Source organism: Bubalus bubalis, chromosome 14 (genome assembly GCF_019923935.1).
Source record: "Bubalus bubalis isolate 160015118507 breed Murrah chromosome 14, NDDB_SH_1, whole genome shotgun sequence".
NCBI lineage: Eukaryota > Metazoa > Chordata > Mammalia > Artiodactyla > Bovidae > Bubalus > Bubalus bubalis.
In genome coordinates this window covers 16,284,124-16,296,729 of record NC_059170.1, presented here as the reverse complement: position 1 = coordinate 16,296,729, position 12,606 = coordinate 16,284,124, and the positions used below count along the sequence as shown (strand labels likewise).

The 12,606-nt window shown below is 37.7% G+C and overlaps 1 protein-coding gene across 5 annotated transcripts in view; it reads left to right on the top strand.

The window, feature by feature from the left end:
• RALGAPB (Ral GTPase activating protein non-catalytic subunit beta) overlaps positions 1 to 12,606 on the top strand; it is a 90,628-nt gene that overhangs the window by 23,156 nt on the left and 54,866 nt on the right. For all 5 annotated transcript variants that reach the window (XM_006051749.4, XM_006051748.4, XM_025263479.3 and 2 more), the window contains 3 exons: positions 3,345 to 3,508; positions 5,014 to 5,200; positions 8,634 to 8,765. In XM_006051749.4, coding sequence (XP_006051811.2) covers positions 3,345 to 3,508; positions 5,014 to 5,200; positions 8,634 to 8,765 — 483 coding nt within the window. The remainder of the gene's footprint in view (positions 1 to 3,344; positions 3,509 to 5,013; positions 5,201 to 8,633; positions 8,766 to 12,606) is intronic.

Below are 12,606 nucleotides of genomic sequence, written 5' to 3'. Positions count from 1 at the left end.
TAATAATGAAAATATTTTGAGAAATACCAAAATGTGGCATAGAGACACGAAGCGAGCAATGCAGTGGGGCAAATTGCACGTATAGACTTGCTCAGTCAGTGTAGGATTGCTACAAGTTTTTAGTTTGTAAAAAACCCACAATATTGGTGAAGTGCAATAAAACGAAGTGCAGTACATTGAGGTATGTCTGTTAACCCCTTAATCTTATCACCACATCACCAGCCACCCAATTCTACTTCTGGTGGTGTAGTCATTCAGTCATGTCCAACTCATTGTGACCTTGTGAACTGCAGCACGCCAGGCTTCCCTGTCCTTCACCATCTCCCAGAACTTGCTCAAACTCATGTCCATTGAGTCGATGATGTCATCCAACCATCTCATCCTCTGCTGTCCCCTTCTCCAACCTTCGGTCTTTTCCAGGATCAGGGTCTTCTCCAACGAGTCGGCTCTTCGCACCAGGTGACCAAAGTATTGGAGCTTCAGCCTCAGTCCTTCCAATGAATGTTTGGGATTGATTTCCTTAGGATTGACTGGTTTGATCTCCTTGCTGTCCAAGGGACGTCTTCTCTAACACCACAGTTCAAATGCATCAGTTCTTCAGTGCTCTGCTTTCTTTATGGTCCAACCCTCACATCTGTACATGACTACTGGATAAACCATAGCTTTGACTGTTTGGACCTTTGTTGGCAAAGTGATGTCTCTGCTTTTTAATACACTGTCTAGGTTACATTTGGGTGAATTAAATGCTGGTTGTTTGTATTTATTGATTTCAAAAGAAGTTATAACAGTAAATGGTAGAAAGTAAGTGGTAGGAAGACATTGTTTGTAGCTAAGCAGATTCTTCTAAAATGATAATACTTTTAATGCTTTCTTATCATCCCATTTAGGAGACTAATTTACTAGGCTTTTTCTTAGTAAATGGGAGAGTTTCGTGGCTAGTATTGTCTCCTCTTTGTACTCTTACCAACTCTGAGTGCTCAGTTAATTTTATTGATGAGAAGAAGCGATTGCATTTATATTAATTAGGCTTTTGCTTTTCTCTTTTTAAGAAGCATCAATATCGTATAAATTGTTCATTTTACTATTTGGTAATTAGCTTGTTTTCCCAAAAGTGTGTGTAATTCTGAGAGGGTGCTGAACTGAGTATTAGAGTTCTCCTGGCAAATTGTATCTTAGGGAGCTGAATATTTTCAGTGCTAAATATTGGGAGTTATGATCTTATCTCCTGTTATTGGGAGTTTTTTGTTTTTGTTTTTTGAGTCAAATAGTCACAAAATTGTCAAGTTTCCTTATTTAATTGTTTTTATGAAAACTAACTCTCAGAATAGAGGAAACAGCCTCTACCACTTTGCTGAAGATTAGGTCAGAATGATGTAGCCTTTCTCTTTTGCCTGCCAGTTTGATTTGGGGGAGCGCATGGCTGAGTGAAGAGTGACCCATCATCTAAAACTGATTAGGGTCTTCATTGCTCAAATATACTGTACTTTAGAAAGTGTGGCATTCTTCTAAAGCAGTCGTTGGCAAGCTTTTTTTGTAAAGAGGCATATAGTAAATATTTTAGGCTTTGTGGGCCATACCGTAGTGTCTGTCACAACTGTTCAACTCTACTGATAGAGAGAAGCAGCCATAGACAATATATAAATCAACGCGCATGTTTGTGTTCCAATTTTTTTTTACAAAAACAGATGACAGGCCAGATTTGACCCACAGGCCATACATAGTTCACCAGCTCATGTTCTAGAATGGTTTTTCTGAAGTTCGTAAGTTGCTTTTGGAAATATTAGGGGGAAAAGAGCATCTTTGATGTTTCGACCTTTCTATTTCTTTTTCAGTAAAGATTGCCGTATTTCTCTTAGCTGTAGAAACTTGGACACTGCTCTTGAATTTAGGCTGTCTGAGTGATGCCACAGTACCTAAGGAGCAGATGTTTCCTTTTCTGCACTGGGCAGGTAGTACTAGGAATGGTAGGTAAGCCTGGGTTACCATTTGGGAAGTTTCTAGTGTCATTGCTAGCTTGTAAGAGTGTTGCCCCTAGGACCACTAGTGGTATTTTTATTTTTTATTCTGGGTTTCCTCTTATATGGCTACATGAGGTTTGGGGCTATTGTATATTTCTTACTCTTGCTTAGTAGCAGACCAACAGATACAGGCTTGAGCCTCTTGGCTTCCCAGGGTCCGGATTCACCTCAAACTGAACATGGGACCTCTCCCTGTCCTTGGGGACTCTTGTCTTTTCCTAGGTGAATGTCTCATCATTTCACTCTAGGTCTGGCTGCTTTAGGGGGAACTTAGGGTTGTCATTTTCTTGCAGCTCTAGTGTAAGTGTTTGGTTTTATGGGTCGTGGCCCAGAATCTGAAAATCTTTATCCTGAGGTTGTGATGGAAGTTCTGAGAGCACTCACTTCATTGTCTGGATTTCTTGAGGAGGCTCTGAGATTCCCTCCTCTGATAGAAACATGTTTTATGAATTTTTTGTGACATGAGTCATGTAGAAACTTGGCCTCAAGATTTATTTCAGTAATAATAGTTACTTGCCTTGGTCTTCACATGGGAACTCTGGAAGCCCATTCACTATTTGCCAATGTAGTAGGTTTACTATGATTCTTGAAAATCTTAAGGTGATCTATGTTGGACAGTGGGGATAAGGGCTGGGGCTTGTACTTTTATCTTCCTCCTCAACCCTAGCCCTGATATACTAATGTAATAATACTGTTGGGAAAAAATGGTGTTGTGAACTAAACAGAGCTATAAAACTTCTTTGGGAGTATCTTGGGTACCTTTGGGTTAAGTTGCCTTTTTTTAATAGAGCCACAGTTAGCAGGTGCTCATTTCTGAGGAAGTTGTCTCTGTATCCCATCAGTTTTGGGGACCTGTTAGGATATTTCATTTTTTAGGCTCTTCTCTAGCAGACATTAACTTCAAAGGGATTGTGAGCATTATGAAATTCATGCTGAATTCTTGTGAACATATGTTTAAAATTTTTTTAAAGAATACAAAGGTCATTCTGCTGTGTGAGCAGCAGAAGTGGCTGTGGGTATTTATTTACTCATTCATTCAGCAGAAACCTATGGCGTATCTGTTGTATGTGCCAGGCACTTTTCAGACTTAGAAAACCCAGAGGTGAAATCCACTTTCTAGTATCCTCCCTCTCCCCGGGAGCTCTTCAAGCTCTTTAGGAGTGGTAGGTTTAGATCCCAGAGTGCCAAACTGCATGAGAAGGAAATAGCTTTGAACTGAAGAGGGTGCGCCTAGTTCTGTCTGCTGGTGCTGTTAGGGAGTTGCCTGTCTTTAACTGTTGCATTCTGTCCTTAAGCTTGTCAGTGATGTCTGTCTGTCTTCTTTAGACAGGAACAGGGCTCCAGTCAGACCCGACTATGCTTACAGGTCCTGAAAGCCATTCAAAAACTGGCCCGTGAGTCATCCATTATGGCCCGAGAAACCTGGGAAGTCTTACTGTTGTTTCTTCTGCAGATTAATGACATACTTCTAGCGCCACCAACTGTTCAAGGTTTGTTAATTATTTTTTCTAATTTATTGCTGTGCTCCAAACACAGTTCACTTTTAGACTCAATGAGTAGTAGACTCAGTGGGGATTTAAAATTTGGCACTACAGTTGAAAAACCAATATGAGGAGAGACTCAGTGAATTAATACATGTTTGATAATGACAGCAATAGTAGCTTGTTCAGTGTATCAGGACAGAGCCTATATAAGAAACAACTAATGTACCTGGTTACAAAGTAGTTATCCAGGTAGACTGAAAACTTGATGGCTGCAGAAGATATTTTGTTTAGCAAATGAAACCTAGAAAATCTTAAAGTATTCTATTTGGAAGTATGACAAGTGTGTCATTTATTACCTAGCCATCAAAAAGCTTTCAGTTTTATGAGTTTAGAGTGTATTTTAAGATGTCTTGCTTTGTATAATATAGCACAGTATACACAGACAATAAGTTGATAATTCTAGTTCCAAATTCCCCTGTTGCTTATTCATCTTTGTATTCTTTTTACTGACACATGTGAGTGTGCTTGTGCTCTGACACAAGTGCAGTGTCCAGGAAGAATTTTAGTGTTGAGAGGGACTCCATAATAGAAATACCCTGTCTGGCATTGGTGATGAGCTAGCCAGATAGGTAGTGTGCCTCTCTCTTAAACAATCCCCATGCCAGGGATTCAGCACCATAAATCAAGCCATCCTTCCCCTTCTGGAGCTTATTATTGTTGAAACTTCATTTTTGCGCATTTGAAATCCTTAGAACTTTTCGTTCTGTATGGAAATCCAAAGTTTGCCTTCTGTGGGTAGGCAGAGTACAGACCGCTGCTCTTCTCCTTAGTTCCCAGGCTTGGAACCGAGGAGCAGCTCTATTTTGGGCTCTGTGGTTGAGGCTTTGTCCTGCCAGAACTAGTCCTTTGGCTCCCTTCTTTGGCTCCCTCTCCCTTGAAGGGTGGCTTTCAAACACATGAAGCATTTTATAGCAAAGTTTGAAGGTAGGAAGTCTCAGGTATTTGTTCTGATTCCTTTTCTTGTTGGCTGTGTGAACTTGGGCAAGTTACTTAAATTTCCAGAACCTGTTTTCTCATCTTCAAAATGGATATAATTGATAATTGGTAATAGATACTATTGATATAAAAACCTACCCTGCAGAATTAATGTGAGGTCACGTGTATGAGCTATGTGGCACGGAAAGTGACTAATAGCCATTCATTGTAGGCAATCATCCTTTCCCTTCTTCTGTGTGTGCTCCTGTCTCACTACTGGAAGGTTAAGATCTTCCATAAGAACCCAGCAGGGCCACTTGAAAACTTCCCATGTGATAATGGGTTGATGTGTTCATGATTTCCTTCATAAGAGCTCCTAAGAGTAGTTTTTTGTTCTTACTATTAAGTGATTATTTGAAAGTTAAAACTTAACATTGCAGTTATTTTAATTTTTTGACCAGTTCTCCCAAATCAGTGAGTTAAAGATTCTGCTTTACAAATAAGTATGCCAAAGATGTTTTCTTTTTGTTGGTAAGGTGGCATTGCTGAGAATCTAGCAGAGAAGTTGATTGGTGTTCTCTTTGAGGTTTGGTTACTAGCATGTACGCGGTGCTTCCCAACACCTCCTTACTGGAAAACAGCCAAGGAGATGGTGGCTAACTGGAGACACCACCCAGCAGTGGTGGAGCAGTGGAGCAAGGTCATCTGTGCGCTCACTTCAAGGTAAGTTACCGTCATCAACTTGTCTTCTTTCATCCGTCTGGCCGTAGGCAGCCTTCCCCTAATTCTGTATCTTTCTGGAGTACATGGTAAAAGCCTCTATTCTGTGTCTCTTATTATTATACTTTAGTTAATAGAATCAATCAGTTTTTAAAAATAGATGTAGCAATGGGCTTTGTGCCTGTCTAATCTAAAACCTTTTAGATTGAGAAAGTATGTTGGAGAGGCAGATGAATTCTGAGCCCTACTATTCCCACCCCCCAAATCCCACTCTAATTCTAATTATTAAAATGTTTAGAAAGAAAGCGAAAGTGAAGTCACTCAGTCGTGTCTGACTCTTTGTGACCCCAAGTGCTGTAGCCTACCAGGTTCCTCCGTCCGTGGGACTTTCCAGGCAAGAATACTGGAGTGGGTTGCCATTTCCTTCTCCAGGGGATCTTCCTGACCCAGGGATTGAATCCAGGTCTCCTGCATTGTAGGCAGACGCTTTACAGTCTGAGCTATCAGGGAAGTCCAAAATGTTTAAGATCATTATTAAAAAAAAAAATGAACCAAAGAAAGTTATAACAGAAAGAGTTAAGTTCACCAGAAATCTTATTATACATAATTTTACAGAAATAGGACCATACCATAATGTTCTCATATGTAACCAAAGTAGGCAGTTTTTTATAATAATTATTTTGTTTTTTGGTTTCTTTTTTTAGCCATTTATATATAATATCACTATTCTGTGAGTAAACCGTTAGGCTTCATTTTTTTCAGACTTTTTTTTTTTCATTTCTTGTAATATATAACTCTTTAAAAGCTGAGCATTCTTTTTTAAACATGATCACAATACCATTATCACACATGAACAAAATGTTAACAGTTTTCTAATATTGTTTAGCTTTTGAGTGTTCAGATGTCCCTGAATGTCTCAACTTTTTGAAATAGTTGATTCCATTGAATCAGAACACAGACAAGGTTTGGACATTATATTTAGTTGACATATTTCTTAAGCCTATTTTAAACTGTAGGTTCCTGCTCTCTCATTTTTATTTCCTTGCAGGTTTTTTTTGTTGTTGAATTGGGTTGTTTTGTCCTATTGAATGCTTCACATTCTTGATTTTTCTGATTATGTCCTAGTTGTTAATTAATATGTTCCTCTGTCCCTTATATTTCCTGTCAGCTGGTAGTTAATCTGACAGGAGACTGGAAACTTAATCTGATTTAGACTTAATGGGAGGTTTAGTGGTGGAGGTGGGAACAGATAATTTATAGGTGGTATTACGTATCAGAAGGTACATTGGTCTTTTTATGAGTTAATATATATATCTTTATCACTCATTTAAGATGAATTTTTGTTTGTTTATTCTGGTATGTCTTTGTGAATGTCACTATTATGAATCTATTTTTAAATAATACATCCTTTTATCTTGATTATAAAAGTACAATACATGCTTATTATGGAAAATTAGGAAGACATAAGGGGAAATATCCATTACTTACAAATAACCAATCTTTGAATATATTTTCTTCTGCTGCTGCTGCTGCTAAGTCGCTTCAGTCGTGTCCGACTCGGTGTGACCCCATAGACAGCAGCCCACCAGGCTCCTCTGTCCCTGGGATTCTCTAGGCAAGATCACTGGAGAGGGTTGCCCTTTCCTTCTCCAATGCACGAAAGTGAAAAGTGAAAGTGAAGTCGCTCAGTCGTGTCCGACCCTCAGCGACCCCATGGACTGCAGCCCACCAGGCTCCTCCGTCCATGGGGTTTTCCAGGCAAGAGTACTGGAGTGGGGTGCCATCGCCTTCTCCGATATTTTCTTCTATCTTATCTTTTTTAAAAAATCAATTTGAGATTATTCTATATAGTGTTACCTGCTTTTTTTTAGCTTGATGTCTGATTCTTGTCCTAGTAATTACATGTACCTTTTTTCTTCTTATGTAGATCTCAAGATCCTATTTTAAATGGCCTTATAGTTTTTCATTATATAAATGGAATTATAATTCATTTAATAGTTTCTCTGCTGTTTTGATATCTAAATTGTTCTCTTTGTTTTCCTTTTAAAAACTATTGTTGGGAATTCCCTGGTAGTCCATGGTTAGGACTTGGCACCCTCACTGTTAAGGGTCTGGGTTCAATCCCTGGTCAGGGAATTAAGATCCCATGAGTCGCTCAGTGGGGCAGAAACAAAACAAAAAAAGCTAAATAAAGAAGGATATAAAAGTAAAAAAGAAAAAATATTGTTGATTTGCGAGTACTTTACACTTAGTCTTTGTATGTATTCTGGTTATTTTATTAAGATATATTTTTAGATTAGTTATAGTAGATCATAATCTATTCTAAGTATAATAGATTAATAATTGAGTCAAAGGGCTTTGAACAGTTTTAATACATTTGGAATATTAGTATTTAGTTAAGTAACTGAATGGTCAAATTCAATTTATGGGACACATACCATAAATTCTAAACTTCATGTAAAGTTATGTTGCAGTTGTTACGAATAAATTATAATAAATTAGTTGTGTTGAGGGCATTTGTAGTATGATGACTCTTTTAAAAAAATTTATTGTTTATATTATATGACTATATAATCAACATAAGCATAATTGTGCATGATTATATGATTTATTTATTTATTTATTTGCAGTTATAAATTAAAATTTTAAACAATTTGTAATTTTATAAAATTATATATAATTTGTAATTTATGTTATAGTATACATTATAAATGGAGAAGGCAATGGCAACCCACTCCAGTCCTCTTGCCTGGAAAATCCCATGGACGGAGGAGCCTGGTAGGCTGCAGTCTATGGGGTCGCGAAGAGTCGGACATGACTGAGAGACTTCACTTTCGCTTTTCACTTTCATGCATTGGAGAAGGAAATGGCAACCCACTCCAGTGTTCTTGCCTGGAGAATCCCAGGGACGGGGGAGCCTGGCGGGCTGCCGTCTATGGGGTCGCACAGGGTCGGACACGACTGAAGCGACTTAGCAGCAGCAGCAGCATACATTATAAATTTATATTCTGTATAAGTGTTATATACAGTGTTGTTTATTACATACAATGTTATATATAATAAGATGTATTAAAATTTATATGAGAAGCAATATTTAATTTATAAAATCACTTTTCATTTTATAATTATATCATATAAGTAAATAACATTTATAATATAATCATATAACATAACTATATGAACTAAATTATAAATGATATTAATTTTTTAAAGAAATAAACACTTTAAAATAATTTTTACAAAACTGAAAGTCCTCTTCTAGTTTATTTTATAAAAAGGTTTTCATTTATTTTATTCACTTCAGTGAGGTATAATACAAGTTTCATCTATTTTCTCCTATCATATTTCTCCTACTATATTTTAATGCTTGAATGTATCTTCAGTTCTGTTAAAAAGGAACTTGGTGGTGTGATTTTTTTTTGTTTTAATTTTCTAGATTGCTACGCTTTACATATGGTCCTTCATTTCCTCCATTCAAAGTTCCTGATGAAGATGCCAGTCTGATCCCTCCTGAAATGGATAATGAGTGTGTTGCACAGACATGGTTTCGCTTTTTACATATGTTAAGGTACCCTTGTTGTTGTATTTCATGTGTCCTTACCCAGTAAATGTCTTAGGCAGGAACCATACTATAACTCCTTGTTGGAGTTCACAGTGTGGCTGCTAAGCCCAGGAGTCAGATGGAGCCAAATTGGACAATACACTCATCTGTGTCACATGCCCCTTCCATCCTGGCAGGGTCAGGCTCTCCTCAGCTGCTCTTGGGCCACACTCTCTAGGGGCTTCTTCCCTGCAGTAGGTGCAGTATTTGTTCTCTTGCCTGTTGCTGCCGCCTGGGTGACAGTCTGTCTTCCAGGACTTTGTCACATTCTGTGGGGCCTGAAGACTACCTTGTTTCTCTCTGTGACCAGCACTGACTGGTCAGTCTTATTCTCAAGGCCTCTCCTCTGGTAGCCTTGTTTAAAATTCCACTAAGGGAACAGCATAAAATATCACAGAGGGACAGATTGTTAAAAGTAATAATACTTCATGCTCTTTCTTTCTTTATGATATTGTTTTCAATTCAGTTTCATTGCTTCCTGCCTTTCTCTATTCTAGCCCTATCCTTGTGCTCTGTGGAACTTTAATTCTGTTGTGTACTGTCTTGATTCATAAACTTTTTCCTTGCATCTTTTCTTTCTGGTTTGATGAGTCTCATTTTTCTATTTGTATATTAGTGATTCTGAATTACTCTGTATGACTTGTTTATAAATTAGGGATCTTAACTATTTTCTGTCATTTTATTTTTCAGTTTGTAGTTTGTTTTTCATCTTTCAGTGATTTTAGTTTATTTTTTTACATCTACCTTTTTCTGTGACCATTTTCTATTTCCTTTAAGATTAGAAAGTCTTCTGTGTACTTTGATCCGGTATATACTCACCTATACTCACTCACCGGAGAAGGCAGTGGCACCCCACTCCAGTACTGTTGCCTAGAAAATCCCATGGACGGAGGAGCCTGGTAGGCTGCAGTCCACGGGGTCGCGAAGAGTCGGACTCGACTGAGCGACTTCACTTTCACTTTATGCACTGGAAAAGGAAATGGCAACCCAGTCCAGTGTTCTTGCCTGGAGAATCCTAGGGACGGGGGAGCCTGGTGGGCTGCCGTCTATGGGGTCGCACGACTGAAGTGACTTAGCAGCAGTAGCAGCAGCATACTCACTCACTGCTTCTGACTTTGTGTCCTTTGTGCCATTAAGTTCCTTTTATATGTATGGGTTTTGTCTTTGGGTTGCATATTATTCCATTGATCTTTCCATTCATTTTTTTTTTTTATTATATACTTTAAAAAAATTTTTTTAATTTATTTATGGCAAAACCATTCATTCTTATAGGAGAGTCACACTTAATTACTTTAACCTTCTATAGTTATTGGTATTTGGTAGAACTAACGACTTTTTCCCTTTTTCCACGTCTTAGAATATTTTTAAGAATCCCTCTTGCCTGTTTAACATTTTAGATGAATTTTATAATCCATTTGACATGCTATAAAGCACATGTGAAGAGAAGAACCTCACAAAACCTGTTGGGGTTTGGAGTATATATTAGGGTAAGGAACATGTCCTGCTTTAGCAGATGAACCTGGAAATCTTAGTGGCTTAGTACAGTATGTTTCATAAAAGCCTTGGGTAAGGAACAGCTTTGCTTAGGTAGTTATTCAGGGCCTCAGGCTGGCAAAGGCTCCGCCATCTTCAACATGTGGCTTTATTAGAACATTAACTTTGTAGGCAGAAGCCTCTGTATCTGGCTAGAAGATGGAAAAGAGAAAGCAAGGAAAATTATGTGGAAAGTTTTTATGGACTTCCTAAATTGATGTGAATCACTGCTACCCATATTCCTTTGGCTGGAACTCACATATGCCACATTAAATTACAAGAGAACATAGAAGGAAAAGAGAAATTATCAAACAGCTAAGCAATTCTCATCTCCGCCAAAGATGAGAATTGTATTAGCTTGTATTTATATTTAGGAGCAGCTGACATCTTAATATATTGTGGTTGCCTTTCAAGACTAGGTATTTTTCTTTTTAAGAATCTTAAATATCTTGTGGAAGTGTTTTGTACATCTGCATAATTTTTTGTGTGTGTGTGATTATTCCTATGTATTTATTGCTGATGTTGTGAAAGGCCAACTTTTTTTCCTATTGTTAAGTCTTACAAGTGGCTGTTGCTGCTGTAAAGAAAATGTTTTACCTATTTTACTTTTGTATATTATATTTGGGGTTTTAAAATGCTGTATTTCACTGATTCTTTTTAGATTTCTAGATGTAATGGACACATATTTGCATATATCTGCAAATAAAAAATGTCTCCTTTCTAGTAATTTATACTTGAGTCTGTGGTAATTCATTAAAAGTGTTTTGGTTGCAGTAAGACCTGTATATGAGTTCGTGTTCTACTGCTTTTTCCTTTGTGAGCTTGAGCAAGCAATTTAGTCTCTCTGAGTCTCAGTCTCTTTTTAATCTATAAAATGGGGATAATAATAGTGTCCATCTTGTTACAAGAATTGAAGAAAATATAAAACAGTGCATCTAGTATGTGGTAGGTGCTTGAAAAGTTGCCATTTTTGTTACAGTTATTTTTGTATATTGTTTTCAGTTCAGTTCAGTTGCTCTGTCCTGTCCTACTCTCTGCGATCCCATGAACCGTAGCACGCCAGCCCCCCCTGTCCATCACCAACTCCCAGAGTCCACCCAAACCCATGTCCATCGAGCCGATAATGCCATCCAACCATCTCATCCTCTGTCATCCCCTTCTCCTCCTGCCCTCAATCTTTCCCAGCATCAGGGTCTCTTCCAGTGAGTCAGCTCTTCTCATCAGGTGGACAAAGTATTGGAGTTTCAGCTTCAACATCAGTCCTTCCAATGAACACCCAGGACTGATCTCCTTTAGGATGGACTGATTGGATCTCCTTGCAGTCCAAGGGACTCTCAGAGTCTTCTCCAACACCACAGTTCAAAAGCATCAATTCTTCGGCACTCAGTTTTCTTTACAGTCCAACTCTCACATCCATACATGACCACTGGAAAAACCATAGCCTTGACTAGACGGACCTTTGTTGGCAAAGTAATGTCTCTGCTTTTTAATATGCTATCTAGGTTGGTCATAACTTTCCTTCCAAGGAGTAAGCATCTTTTAATTTCACGGCTGCAGTCACCATCTGCAGTGATTTTGGAGTCCAGAAAAATAAATTCAACCACTGTTTCCACTGTTTCCCCATCTATCTGCCATGAAGTGATGGGACCGGATGCCATGATCTTAGTTTTCTGAATGTTGAGCTTCAAGCCAGCTTTTTCGCTCTTCTCTTTCACTTTCATCAAGAGGCTCTTTAGTTCTTCTTCACTTTCTGCCATAATGGTGGTGTCATCTGCATATCTGAGGTTATTGATACTGGTCAGAATTTCTACAACACTATTGTGTTAAAATGACACTGTTTTGACATCCCTCTTTTCTGATTTTCATTAGAATGCCTCTAGTGCATGAAATTTTGAATGGGATATTGGTTGTTAATATTAGATAGTTACTGTTTCTTGTGTTCTTGATTTCATAAGCAATTAAAGAATTTTAAATTTAAAAATACAAATAGGAAATAGTGCTGAATTATTTTCAAGTCATATTTTGGGATCCGTTTAAGCAATTAAATATCTTTTCTTATTTTATCTATTGATAGTATATTAATTTTCTTCCCCAGTGTTGAATCATCCTGCATCCTTTAAAGATAAATTCTGCTTGATTATGGAATGTTGTTCTTTTAATATTTTCCCAAATTGTCTCTCTCTCTGTTTTTTGACTAATTTATTCTTTGGCAACTTTAAAAAACTTAGGAAACGTCCTATCTTTTTCTGTACTCTGTTGTATGAAAGTTATATAT